This window comes from Phallusia mammillata, chromosome 8 (assembly GCF_965637545.1).
Source record: "Phallusia mammillata chromosome 8, kaPhaMamm4.hap1.1, whole genome shotgun sequence".
NCBI lineage: Eukaryota > Metazoa > Chordata > Ascidiacea > Phlebobranchia > Ascidiidae > Phallusia > Phallusia mammillata.
In genome coordinates, this window is record NC_137259.1 from 798,618 (window position 1) to 813,613 (window position 14,996).

Sequence of the window (14,996 nt, forward strand, 5' to 3'; positions counted from 1 at the left end):
CTAAACCAGGGGTGGGCAAACTTTTCAGTGCAAGGGCCGCATTCAAAAGTTCTTAATCTTATGGGGCCGCATAGTGTTTCACCAACGGCCGCCAATTGCTTGCTTGTTTTTGTTTTAAAATAACTGGTGCAAAGAATTTGATTTATATCATATATATACCATTTAAAGCCACCTTAAATGCTCAGATTAATAATGTCTTTCTTGGTACTTAATTTAGCTAAACGAAGCTAACTGTTTATGATGTCATAATCTGTATTGTGACGATTGCGGTGCCTGTTTTGTCGCATTGTTTGTACACAATAAGCAGATAAAAAACCTGACGTATTGTATATATAGTTACTAGGCTGGTAATTTTTTTTCCAGTCCTACGAAATCCATTTTTTGCAGTTTAAAAATCAAAATATGTGGGAAAATAGTTTTAGTTACATTACGGCCAGGAGGGCATGTATTTTTTGATATACATGGTCACGGCCGCACAAACTCGTCTCCACGGCCGCATGTGGCCGTAAGGCCGCAGGTTGTGCACGCCTGATCTAGCTCAAAATATTCACATAGCATATTTTCAGCTATGTGCAAATACGTTTGTTGTCACTTGATTGGACAAACATTGGTTGAAACACTACAATTGTAATTGTTTCAAAATAAACAAGCATTTAAACAAGCACGATTTTTGTTAATAAATTCCTTGCGCCAACATTAAACAAGGCGAGCCGCTTTTAGTATCCATCTTTAGGTGTTGTGCGGGTCTGTGTTAACGATTCTGAAGCCGTTTTTTGTCCGTTTGCAAAGTAATGCAACGACCTAAACTTATTCCAAAGTGTTTTGGCGTCAACAGTGCAAAGTGGGCTGTATTTAAAAACGTGAATCGCTTTTACTTTTATGTACTTTTATCGAACGAAGAAATTGTGTCAGGTGACTATTTGCATAATAATGTGGCAGAAACAACAGGCTAAAGCATATAAAAAGTATCTGTGTTTAGTTCCTAAGTATGGTACGGGTACAGATACTGCACATGGTATAGGTATCGGCAAGTCGCACCCTCGGTATTTTTTATTGTTTTTTAAAACTGTACGCCTGTGCTTATAATACTATTCAGCGTTGCTCGGTAACTTTCTCTTTAAAATTTGCTAACATTTGGCGGGCCGCATAAACTCCTTTGCCGGGCCGCATGCGGCCCGCGGGCCGTAGTTTGCCCACCCCTGGCCTAAACAATATCTGTTTAGGGCTGGTGGACATAAGGCAACTGGCAACTTAACTAAAACGGTCGTGATTTTCATCGTATTATTAGTGGAAAATACTATTCAAAGCTGAGTGTTTTTTTACATGTTAATGTGAGCGAGTCATAAAGTATTAAACAACACTGATTGGTGATTGGTAAAATTCCTGAGACTATTTAATGATATCGAATCGAAACTTACTACTTGGTGCTGGTTCACCCGCAGGAGGTCGACAATGAAGTTTATATTCGTTTCCCAACACGACTTCACCTCCAACTGGTTCCTGCTCGAAGTTTTTACGTAAATCTGAACAAAAAAAGTTTTATATGGTGTTGGTATATCTAAATAAGAAATTATATTTAAAGGTGGGTTTTATTATACAATTAAAAACATGCCTGCCAACAAACGTGTATGTATTGAATACATTTATATGTGATACGGATAAAAACAGAGACTATTAAAACGCAGCAGTAAAAAATAATTCACTATTTGCAAGTTCCTTGGCAGATAAAACCACTTCATAACTTCGTGCTTGTTATGTACACCGAGTAGTCATTTCATGTATGGTCTTATATATATTTCGATATATCGAATACAAAGCATGTTGATGAACTTACACGCTGTTTCAACCAGGGCTTTCCGACTTTTTGTCATCCCGTCCTTGTTGTAGGCAATGCACTGGCACCAATACTTGTGTTGTGAGAATAATGCCTCCACTTCGTTTCGTGTCACCGTCACCATTAAAGTGATTGTACTGCAAAAAAAGGATAAGAATGGTTTGGGTTTTCAAACCTAATTAAAATGGATAACAAGGCCATAGATTTAAATCCCTGAATATAAACAACGCAATTTGGAGCAAGTTCATAAACATTACCTAGGTAAAACGAAACAATTTTCCCAGTAAACATGCTATTCTACGAAACCACAATTCAAGATCACGAAACAATACTTAGGAGTGGATAGCACAAAACCTGTTAAACCGATGACATAAAACTAATTTGTTAAGACCGTTCGTTGGTTTAGTTTGTTCCGAAATAAACCATTGTTTCGCAACAAACAAAACCAGCACAAACCTTGCATCTTTCGAATTCTTCTCCTCATGGACCTCAACCATAGAAGGACTCGGTTTTCGATCGTTGCATTTCACTACCACTTCCCTGGCCGACTCCACCGAGCAGGTCAACCTAGCGGGCGAGTGCTTGTACACGTAATGGTCCTGGGGTTGTATCAGGAAACTGGGTCTTCTGCTTCCACTGTGACCCGAATCACCCATCTCGCTTACCTCTGTTGAAGCAATGAAGCGTTTGTGTGTAAATACCACCAAGCCAAAGCACACCTGCTAACGTTCAAGGCTTACAACTTCCAAACTAGTTAGTTAATGAAAAATGGTTGCTATCCCAGCCAATTGATTATCTAGATAAGCACAGGTGTTGCGCATGTTGTAAAAATGTTGGCAGGGATACTTGTTTGTGCCATTCAGACACTTTGATGTGCCAACGATCCGCAAATTAGATGTTTTTCTTATGAGTTGATCATTCAACTAAACAAATTTTTAATACAAGATCTCACGAGGTGATTAAATCAAAAAACAATTATTTCTATGCGATCTGGCACTAAACAAGTAACGTAAATGTAGGTAAGTAAATGTGTTCTTATAATCGCAAATATAACAACAAACAATATGTGTGTTTCTTACAAAATAAATGTGTTTTCTTATACTGAACTTGTAATAGTTTAAACCAGTGGTTCTCAAACTTTTTTTGTTGCGACGCCTCTGGAAAAGTTTTCTGGACTTGCGACGCACCAGCAAATAAAAGTTAATGAGGAAACATTTTATTAAAGTTGTGTTTATTGATTCCACAACAAAAAGCCACGAAACGGAATTATTCTGCGACGCCCTTGGAAAATTGAAACGACGCACTAGGGCGTCGCGACGCACAGTTTGAGAACTACTGGTTTAAACGTTAACCACGATGCCGATCTACTTTGTTTATCAATAACTTCAAATAATTTACCTTCGTTTGAGATTGGAAACTGGTTGACTTCTTTTGGAACTTGTTTGTCCGTTGATGTTTGACCGAGTCGAGTTTGCGAAGAGTTCTCCAACTCAGCACCTTGTTTAACAGTTTCGCCTAAACTGCGACCTGCTGGAGGTTTCGCTGCAAAATAAAACGAGACAAGGTTAAGGACAGCAAACAATATAAGCTTGAAAAAATTTGAAAGACGCAACTGAACGTAGCGCTTGATGTCACACCAAACAATGACGGCCTAAAAACCTACGCAAAAAGTCAACTAAGAAGCCTTTCACAATTTCACAAAATGAAGGCTTGTAACTATCTGCACAAAACAGAAACTAAGCCTGAAAAAAATTGAAAGACTTAACTGAACGTAGTGCTTTTTGTCACACCTAACAACAACGACCTAAAAACCTACACTAAAAGTGAACGGAAAAACCTAAACGATGTTTCTGTCCAAGCAACGCACTGTTACCTAATGTGCGATCAATCTACGTTAAGAAAAGAAAAATGAATCCGAAAAAAGTTTTGAATACAAAACTACGCATTGGATTGATGTTACTCCAAACAACCACGACCTTATAAGCAACACATAGACATTTAACAGTCAAAGAATTGCCTGCGTACATGCCAAGCATCGTCACCTAATGCGAAACACATTTGCAGGGTCGCATAAGAAATGTGTTGGAAAAGAAAGGGCACAAAAACGTTTTACCGGTGAAATTGTATACACGTGCAACTCGCATATGTCAGCAAACGTGAAAGCATGGGCTTTCGGTGTGTTTACGCCACACAGCAAATAAGCTTTGATTTGCGTGAAACACCAACGACATGAGACACTTCAGGTTTTACTGAGTGACCTGGGAAAAATACTGCGCACGTCCAAATTACTGACGCAGTAAGAAAGCACTCGTAAAATGTCCAACAATTTCGAGGCAAGTGCACGTTGTGGCGCCGACGGTTGCTAATTTCGACTGCGATGGACATGTGGTAATTATCTAACAGAGAAACAAAAGGCACAAGACCCACGGTGGGAAACGACCACTTGGATAGACAGATTCAAAATTACACGGTAGTTGCCCAGTTTACATCTTTTTGGCCTTCTCCGCTTCGAAACAACATAAACATAGTTTCTGCTACTTGAAAACCGTCGCAAGCACGTAAAATGATCGTAAACCATAAAGATCACACTCGATAACAACGAATTTTTAAACACGACATGTCTGCGAAACGTATTGTATAAGGATGAGGTTATATTCGCCAGATACAACTAACAAAGCATCTCAAAGTGTAAGGAAAAAGCAGAAACCCTTTTCATTCGACTGACAGCGGAGACAGCACACTTACCTCGAGCTCGCAAAACTGTCTCCTGACAAACACTTATCTTCCACTCCCAGATATAAAAGCGACTAAAACAACATCTTATACCGAGACTCGGCGCAAAGACGGCTCTGCCGGGCAACGTGAAACATCAATCCCACATATTCGAGCTGCAAACAACATCCGACATGGGTTTTACGAGCCCAGATGACCACCTGCTTCGTAACCGCATTCATTCTGTGTGTGAACAATCGCCGCGTTCCACAATCAACAACACCTATGATGACATCACAATGCGGTAAACAATACAAAGGACCGTTCGACGCCTCTGTGTCTCCAAACGGGCTCCAATATTTGCTTGATATCGTTTCCAAGTCAGGAAACACTAAAATACAGGAGTCTCTGAGCAACCTGTCTGTTTGCAAAGCGATATACCTTCTATACGAGAGAGTATGCATCCGCAATTAGGCGTTGTAATTACCACTTGGAGTGTAAATACCACGGCAGGCAATCAATGGACGGTAGCATCCAACCATCGACTGCCTGTCCTGGAAATATACGAGCGCTTCATTAGTTTTTATCGCGACGAGGAGCAAATGATTAAAAACAAACAGCGTTCTGGGTAAGGCTCTTTATCCACATTCTTTGTTCTGTAGAATAGACAACTACAAACATTTAAGAGTAGATGAAGCAAATAGTCGATCAGAACAGAGTCTCCAAATTTGAACAAGAAGTTTCCAGAAAAGCAAATCGGTCTTATATCATCAAAATATCTTCACCCATACACTTTCCAGCAAACTGCAACCTTTCTGCACTATACCTTGTAACTTTTGCAACTGTATCTCAATTCTCAACCCTGCTGACATAAAGTCTTTGGAAAGTGACTGCAAAATAGCACGAAGGGTCTGTCAGTTCGAAATGACGTCCAGCAGATTAAATCTCTCCTTAAGAGCAGCCCTGCACTGATAAAAGGCGAGTTCCCTAGCAGACAGCGAGTCGCCCGGTCTTCAGCTAATCAGGCGACTGGTTACAGTTGGGAGATAACTATGCGCCGCCCGATTCGCCCATGTATAAACAAGAAGCGCTGCCCGGATTTTCGCTGGCTGACGGCCGAGTGATGGACACCGCACGGGCCGATGCCCACAACAATATTAACATATCGCTCCACCTCTGCTGGTATGTTCACCATCAACACGCAAAGAAGGAAGGAAACTTGTTCATCCAATCTCGCACGAAATGGCGCAGGAAAGATGACTTTTGCCAGTTGACCAAACCCGAAAGGTCTAACAAAGTTTTAACGAAAATTTGGGTACAAATTAAAATATTGTTTAAGAAATTTAACGACAGAAAAACAAAACGTACACTGAACTGCATGCTGCTAAAAGCGTTTGTCAAAAATTACCTAATACGTTTTTATTTGTATTTAAATTTACCGAAAAATACACAGAATAGGTATAAGTTACGCACACATGCGAAAACCTAAAGTTTCAATACAAACAGGAGCTGTTATTCTTTTTCAATCATTGCCAGCAAATAAGATAATTAATCCGGAGTTTTAAGCTCAGTTTGGTCATCAAACTTTGACTCATACTTCGTACATGTTGGGCGTGTTTGTGCAAAACGTAGTTCGACTAATAGAAGATCACTATCGAGTCTGCGTTGAGACTTTTGCGGGACGGCGATATTTATTGACACGATATTTCATCTGTGTACATCAGACAGGCTTAATCTCGCAACGAAGCAACGGACAAGGACCGAAGGAACTCAATTGGTCAGCTCCCGAGCCTCAGCACATCGTTGTTAAAAATTCGGGATTTGATGGAAAATGTACGATGAGGTTTTGGGGTCATAGTTTCAAGGTCAAGTCATTATGTTTGTGAATGAGTCGAATGCGGTTGTGGATGATCGGAGAGTACTTAGAAACCGCTACTAATTACATCAACTTACGTTTAAAAAGTTCAACCTTTAATAAATACTGACATAAATTCATAACTGGTATCAGCCCTAAAGCGTTCACGCAGACCAGCGATCACGACTCACTCATTTCTAAATCGTAGTACGCCAGGCCTATTGAAGGGGTGATGCCGATTCAGACGGTCAAGAATACTATTGAGAGACCAAAGAAACAGAATGTAGACGGTAATAGAAAAATATTGGTGAGGAAGGATACAAATCGTTACGGATCAAATGTGAGTTTGTTTGCTGCAAATATCGTGTTAGCCCCTCCCCTTCTTTACCCATTCCCGAATAAGTCTAAGCTTGCCCTTGAGCGTCATGACCTTGATCGACTTTGCTTGGAATCCGTCAGAAATTCCCAACAGAATCCACAACACGTCATAACCCGCATTGATCCCGGGTGACAAAATCCGTCAAAATACCAACACCTCATTGGATCTAATAAGCAATTTCCGAGAAATGCCAACTAATACGTCATCCACGTCTGCTGGGAGCTTAAAACGCGCTTACATAAGTTGAAGGTCAGCTCGCGGTCAGATTCGAACCCACAAGCTAAAGCTGAAAAATCAACTTACTTACGGGTGCACAATTGTATCAGAACCTGAAGGTCTGTTCTTTGCATCTTTGTAAACTGCATCATGAACTTTCACCTAATAACTCAATACACGCACTTAAATAATAGCTCCTTACTTTTTCTGTGTATTTAAACGCGCTTGTTTCCGCTTGTACATTATATTTTCACTGATGATGACAATTGTTTTTGTCGAAACGTCTGTTTAAGAAAATGAGTACGTTTTATCCTACATCATTACACTAGTTCCACAAACCAAAGTGGCGACGTTGTTTAGTTGCAGTAATAAAGTAAAGTTTGAATTGAGGACCGCTGTGATATTAACAAGGTTGGCCTATGCTCGGCAACACAGTGCGGTAATAGATCGTACAGGTGGAGACTTGTTACTCAACCATCAAGACTCATTATGTCGACGCCACAAAGCCTGGGAAAAGCTCAGGTTGTGGTCAAACCCTGCTGTAATTTGCGGTATCTTCTACAAGGGGCGAAGGGCAGAAGCTCGGCCCGACGTGAAAAGGCTCATCGTAGTGAACAAAGCGTTTTGATGTGGAAATTATAGTGGCTTTGATACCGGGATCAAGATTTACCTCTGATAAGTGCACTGTCAAAATATACAAGCCTAAAATATACAGAAATTGTGTCAATTAACGCAGATATCAGAAACCTTATGCTGTGTTCAAAACCAACCAATCTCGATTTTTAATTGCCTGTTTTCTGATTGCTTTTAGTCAAGCCTAAGAGGAATATAACGGCCCAAATAGACGCAAAAAGCGGCTTTATCAGTCAAACGTTTCGACAAATGCTCATGCCATCATTGATGATATAAGGGGTCACATCAGTTCTCTCAACCTATTTTACTAATCCATATTTAATACTTCCTTTTCGCCTTGCTTTAATTTAAATTTTAAAAAATGTACACATGTTCTTTCATCAACATTTACTAAATACTTAACCACTTGCATAACCCTTGCAACACGGTGGCCATCTTCGTCTAAGCTGGGTTTTCTACTTCTGCAACTGACTCGCAATCCAATTGCGTTGACCAAAGGAAGGAAGTTCCCGCCAATAAGTTAATGTACGTTCGAGAATTGATTACTTCGTCACAATCGATTTCAACAACGAAACAATCGTTACATCGACAACAATCATTAAACCGCCAATTTCAATTACTTGTTGCGGCATTTTAGCAACAAGATTTAGTCAGAAAGAAGATTATGAGAGAAGTGGCTAGTTAAGTTATGGCTTTTCAATTTCTTGTTCAAAAATAGATTTGAGGCTCACCACGTGTTGTAAAGGTATTAACATATTTAAAATGTATTGTCCAGAGCTATTCTTCACCACCGTCAAAACATAAAAACTTATAATTTCGGAGATAGTACGATTTGCCCAAATAGACAGTTGATCATTTACAAATGCTTACGTGGCCAACAGTTTATAAATCTACCAACACAAAACGAAAGATTTGGGAACACTTTGCAAAATTAACAAACTCTAACCTATGAACTGATGAGGCATCCAAATGTAAATTATAACACAGTCTTCTTAAAAACAAAAGTCTAAAGAAAAGTATGCCAGGTCTAACCTTCAAACTAACGTAATCGAAGCAATTCATAACGACGTCTTCTTTATGAACAGTGAAACAACGACACGTAGAGATTACAAGGTAAACACGAAGTGCAACCGCAACCTTCACGAAAGAACAAATCCAACATAGGCAAAATGTAAACAGGACTTGTCAGTTCAGACACGCGGGCGCCGATTATCCGGCTATTATGGAAATTCGGGATCGACGCTAATTACGCGAATTATTACGTCATTAAATCATCGCGTTATGGCGTCATAATGTAAGTGCTATTATATTGGATTGTTTTGCAATAATGAATTTTATGAATTATTAAACTTTCATTAACGATATCTGTTGGGTAAACACGTCATTTATTAAAGATCAATGTACCACACCAATATATTAATGCATCGTCAGCACCTAAATCAAAATCATTTCCAATCCAGTTTATTCTTCTTAATCAACTGTTGACCGTGTTAAAAAGCTTATCCTCTTGTTTACATTTAAATGCAATCAATAGTGAAAATTTTGTTCGATGTTTTACAAAATGCATTAAAAAATGCTTTTATTCTAGACCCGTTCTAATGCTTTCCCACTTCCCACTTGCGACTTTTTCCCCACATAATTCTTGTGTGATACGACGCCGCTATTTTACAACAACCCTAATCGTTTGGTCTCATAATGCAGAGCCATAAATGACCAACATGCCAACAAACTCAAGGACAACATACATTGATCATCAACTTTCGCGTTGAACGAAACTGTCACGTTGAGCAAATCAGGTCTGCATAGTCACTTTTCTTTCACATGCGGTTGCTTCAGGGCAACTGTAACGTGACGACTTTCGCTAAACAAACTCAACTCAACTTAAAGTTGCTAAATCGCGAACTCAGCTCAAGCAAATATACTTTCCGCCATTTTTAAACGAATTTAATTCCCAACAGAGTTGATTGCAAACTGACTTGACTGTCTTGATTTACAGCAATCTAAATTCTCAACTTATTATATGCGACAAATATCCACAACACAGTGTTCCACCTTTCGTTGAGGTAAGCTCGTTCTCGGCCAATAAACGCGTGCCTCTGAAGAAACACAAGCCCGAGTTTGAGCTGTGGTCGGAAAACCCATGGGAAAAAGGGAAAGCGTAACAGAACCTGGCTTATTTGAAGAGACAACAGCTAAGTAGGCAGGAATGGGCGAAACACCGTGAGACACCGGCGACGGTGCACAGAGAGGCCAGTCAAACTGACGCCGCGACGCGCTATCTGTTTCAAGTGGCTCAAAAGCGTTTCTCGCCTCGCGGGACACACGCGCAGGAAACTTTTGACGCGGGTTCGAATCCCACCGGGGGTGGATTTGATTGGCTGGTTCCTTGTTAGAAGATTGGTGATTAGATTATGACAGCCGGTGCACAATCGCCTGGCGAGATAATTTCACTACGCTATATGCGCCCTGTTGTGAGGTCAGCCTCTCTAAAACGCGGCGCTTTTTGGATCAGTGTTTCTCAACCATTTCAGGTCTTGGACTAGTTATGTCTTCTCACATTAACCATTGGTGTAATGGTGTAAAAATTACATTATAATAAACACAGTATGATTGAAACATTAGTTGTCCATAATGAAGACGTATTCGTCACAAAAAAGCAAACATACTGCTTTAAAAGTTGGGAAACAATAATTTTAGATGTTGACACCATTTTTATTTTTAGAGCGTATTACAAAAAAGTAAATGGGAAACAGTTTATGAACGTAGGCTGTTTTTAACGCTCTGTAGGTGAGAGATCAACTTGTGGTAAGTGCGTAAGCCAGTTGTCCTGTGGCGCTCCTACACAATTATCAGGGGACGTCACCTGCTACAAGGGGCGATGGCGAATTAACCTCAGAAAATTTAATTGACCTCTGGCGTCTCGAGTCGAAATTAATATCGACTGGACACTGGAGGGCGGAAAGCTGTGTGAGCAAACTTTGAAGCTCGACCTTAAGAACGAAATAGAGAAAAATAATTCAGTATTTTTCAAATTATTACGCTTGTTTTCCTGTGAATCATTGTGAGAATAAAGGTTTTCGGATTATGACGTCGAGCATTTGCGAGTAATAACTTCATGATGGGGCTTATTATAGCGAAAAGACTTCGAACGTAGCAAATCGGGCGAAGTAAATAGCTGATTTTTTTTATCCCTGATGTTGTTGTAAGGCATGTTCGTTTGTGCGTCAAAAAACAGGTTTTACTTTCGAACATTCAAAAAACAAATAAAAGAAAACAAAGTACAGCACATTGTTGTTATCTTTATCTCAATTTTGAAGGTATTTTTTCAAACGCATATTTTCTTCCTATAATAACATACATGTGTTTTTTGACGTCTTGTGTTTTTTGATGTCTTATGTTTTTTGATGTCTTATGTTTTCTGATGTCTTCTGAAGTTATTTGAGTTGGTTTAATCATTTAGAAATAACCGCGTTCCTACAATCAAAACATACACAAAAAAACAAGTACGACATAATCTAATTTGCAAATCAAAATTTCCCATCCACTGCACACAAGCTACCGACTGCAGCTTACACAAACACGACCTTGTAAACGTTTGCTTTCCAAACACAAAATTTCGGGCATTGGCGACAGTGAGACTGGGGCAAGACCCTTATGACAAGACAATACCAATTATCTTCGTCAGCAATCAATATCCGCTGAGCCAATGATGCCCTAATCTACCTTTTCATCGCTTCCTGTAAAGGTTAGGACATCGATGTCTTCGCCTTTGCGTATATTCTTCAATACGTTAATGCTTTAAATTGAAAAGTTATCGCGTAATGAGCAGTTTAGTCTGGTTAAAATGTTACCGACAAATGACAACCTTATGACAGTAGAATGTTGTTTTAAGTTTTCTTTTAAGCCAAAAAAAAATCGAATTTACCCCAAGATAAATTTTTCTAATTCCCAAACCTAATCTTCTATACACGAATAAACGATTAATTACAAGAGTTTCACCGAATCGGGATTTAAATTGCTTATGAGATCATGCAAAAGCCCGTACAGGATGTGCTGAACTTTCAAAGGCTAGTGCACATTAATGCAATGCACATTTTTGCATGTTTAAGGGTTTGAGGGATGAAACCTGATCCTAAACCTAATCTTACGTCGCGACATTCTGACCCTAGGAGGATATCAGTACGCGTCTTACGGTTAAGCTGAGGCAAAGTTGCACGAGTTTGTTGGTGTAACTTACAACCCATAATCCAAAGCTCACAAAACTCCATCAACATGGAAATCACGTTAAAACAACCAAATAAAGTTCTATTCGAATAAGACATCACAATTTTCAACATTACACTTCGTTTTTCCTCAAACCTCAACGAAGTCTTTTGACCAAACAAGGTTCTATTCGAATAAGACATCAATTTCCTACATTATAACTTAATAGCGAACAGATTTTATATAAATCACATTTTTTCTCTAAAAACCCAACAAAACAGTAAACTTCAAAAAAAATTCTATTCGAATAAGAAATCACAATCTGTTTTCATTTTTACTTCTTAAATGTTTGTCATTGCATAGTTTTTTTTAGTTTTGAAGTTGAAAGATTCAAAAAGCCCAGAGAGTAAAAAATCTCAGCGCTTTAAGTCTCGGGTTTGATGATCGCGAGTCACCAGGTATCGCGGCGTCATCTGGTGCATTATGACGTTGTTATCGTCGACAATCATAAGAGAATGTTGAACTGTTCGCATTCGACGCTGCGAGTGGCGACGATGGAGAAGAGGTCGCGCGCAATTAGTTTTGAAATCAAATAAACAAAACATCGCTGAAACCGCCTATCTAAAGTTCTAATCGGCCATTAGGAGTTTCAAAGAAGAAAATGAAGCTGGTATGACAACTTTTCCGGGTCTGTGGGGGATATTTTTGGAAGCTACAGCATCGGATTGCGCGACTATAATTAATATGTTTGAAATGTTAAAATTTGTTCGCATTGTTGGAAAGGCATTTTTCACACGGGGAAAATGTGTTAAGGCGGTGAATTTTTAAGTTAACTTGTATAGATTATAGGTTTAGAAACAAAGACGAAGAAAGGAACTAATGTTGTATTTCGGTGCAATAACGACCGATGAAAAAGTTCGCCACAAAACGAGATCAAACTCCATCAAAGAGAGTTGAGCAAACTGCCGCAAAAATTGGAATATTTTAGAGATAAAATCGCGCAGATTTTCGACATTTAACTCTCGCGAAAGGTCATATTCCGTGCTCGCCGATTTGAACACGGTTTTCAGCTTACTTGGGTCTAAATCAAAGTTTTCAAACTATTTCTGACTTTAGACCAAACAAGCATTAATAAATACATTTTTTTTCACCACAGCAAGTAATTTATACTTAAGAAACAACGCCTTGTAAAACATGAATCTATTTGCCCAATCTAAGTTTCGAAAACTTGTTTTACCTTAAACTTAGATCAAACAAGCAACAATGATTTATTAATTTTACAGCAACAGCTTTACTAGTGCAAAAACACGCTACTTAAAACATTCAGCCTTAACATTATAAGGTTTTAAACATTTGCCGAAACGAAGGTTGAATCAGGTCACTTACAAGACAACATCCACACAGGACGACTACAAGTTTTGAACCGTCTAATGACCGTTTTAGACACAAGTTGCTGTCAGGCTGAGTAAGAGCGATCGAGCTATGGAAGGGCGACGTGTTTGTAATGCAGAAGTAAGGTAGTTGTGTTTGCTTATACGACAAATCAGTTTAGATTATCAAAGTGTCAATCACCAGCCGATCCCGCCCGCTGACGAAGGGTCACTCAGCTCTCTGGTTTCATGTGAACGATGGTTTATGGAGATGTTGTAAATCATACGGGCCTTCCGGGCGGTCGGGCGGTCAACTGGCGATTACCATCCAGAGTAGGTTTAAGTAGGGCGTCGTATGTCTATTCATATATAGGCCTACATGTCTGTATTTGGTTGAAGTGACAACCATGAATTCTAAAGATCTATTTTCCTAATCAAATTGCACAACAAAGTTCTACAAGCATGGAACAAAAATTTAACAATACTTTGAGACTGATGTATTTGACATATCATGTGGCCCTTTTACGGAAAAATGGATCAGTATTTTTTACTCAACTATGTCATGTGTTAAAAACTAAAAACAATTTCGAATTTATTTTTCTCCACATTTCATGACAAAAAAAAAACACTTTCCGCTGTTGAAACGTAAACCACAAAATATAACGAAAGATCAATCAAACTGAAGACTTCAATTTACAAAAGTCAATTGCCGAAATTTCAAGCCGTTCTCGACATTTAATACCCCCTCGGAATGCTGTCGACCGCTTCTTAACAGTCTGTTGAGTCTGGGTATGAAGCACCATCGATCAAACCATCATTGTGACACCTAACATGTTGTCCACCATTTTGTATTTCCTATCTCATTCTGACCAACCTCGATTAGCTATCGAGCGTTTCAGAAAACAAGTAACAGCCAGTGTGACCGATCGGGTGGTAAACAAACGCGGCGAGAACGGGCATTCGAACAGCGAAACGCTATTTCGCGAAGGCGTCGACGCCGTCGAGTGACTGTATCTTTCACCTCCTTGTTGACGCCACGCGCTCTGCATTGCCTTCAACACCCGTTTTAGAAAATATAGTAGTAATTTTGTTTTACCCTTATTACTGCGGCGAATTAGCTTATCATACAAAAGTTTGCCGTATTTTGAAGAAATAAAACTAGTTTGCAAAAGCTTTCTTGACAGTTTGATTTTTGATCAAGCTAACTTTGAAGTCCGTGTTTAGGGTGAATATAAATCCACAAAAACAATGAAACACAAAACACTTTACCATCTAATCATAAACAAGTGTCAAGGAACTGGTGTATATAGTATATAAATAACTTTACAATCTTTTGTCGATGTTTATAAATATATGGTTTGTGTGTCGACACAATTTACAAACAGTTAAAAAAAATCAAACCAGCAATGATCCTAAAAGCCGCCATAAATTTGCCTAAAATCGAAATTGACAACATAAAGTTCAACAACAAATACATTCCTAAGTTTGATGACGAATATAACGGCCCAAACAGACGTAAAAAAGCGACATGTTTTATTATTCAAACGTCTCGGCAAATGCAGTGATATTACTGATGATGGCATGAGCATTTGCCGAAACGTTTATATAATAAATGATGAACAAAAGTTATTCAAGCAAACTTCAACTTTGCCCACATTTGACGAAAACCGATCAATTGTCAAACGAGACACGGAAGTGTTTGTTCTGTGGTGGTTGTATCAACATTACACACCCCACGTGCTAAGATGGGCCCGGCAGTTTTTTACAGCCCAATTATTTCGCAGATTCTAAACG

General features: G+C 39.1%; 1 protein-coding gene across 2 annotated transcripts in view; it reads right to left on the minus strand.

Annotated features, from left to right (window-relative positions):
• Nucleotides 1-14,996, minus strand: part of LOC145205258 (netrin receptor UNC5B-like) — a 38,423-nt gene that overhangs the window by 12,549 nt on the left and 10,878 nt on the right. The window contains exons 1-5 of one of the 2 annotated variants that reach the window (XM_080077937.1): nt 4,580-4,703; nt 3,233-3,376; nt 2,291-2,501; nt 1,835-1,971; nt 1,419-1,523 (exon numbers count right to left, since the gene is read on the minus strand). In XM_080077937.1, the coding sequence (XP_079934063.1) occupies nt 1,419-1,523; nt 1,835-1,971; nt 2,291-2,490 (442 nt within the window). In that variant the 5' untranslated portion in view covers nt 2,491-2,501; nt 3,233-3,376; nt 4,580-4,703. Of the gene's footprint in view, nt 1-1,418; nt 1,524-1,834; nt 1,972-2,290; nt 2,502-3,232; nt 3,377-4,579; nt 4,704-14,996 lie in introns of those variants that run through there. The other variant, XM_080077936.1, reaches the window with a different exon arrangement.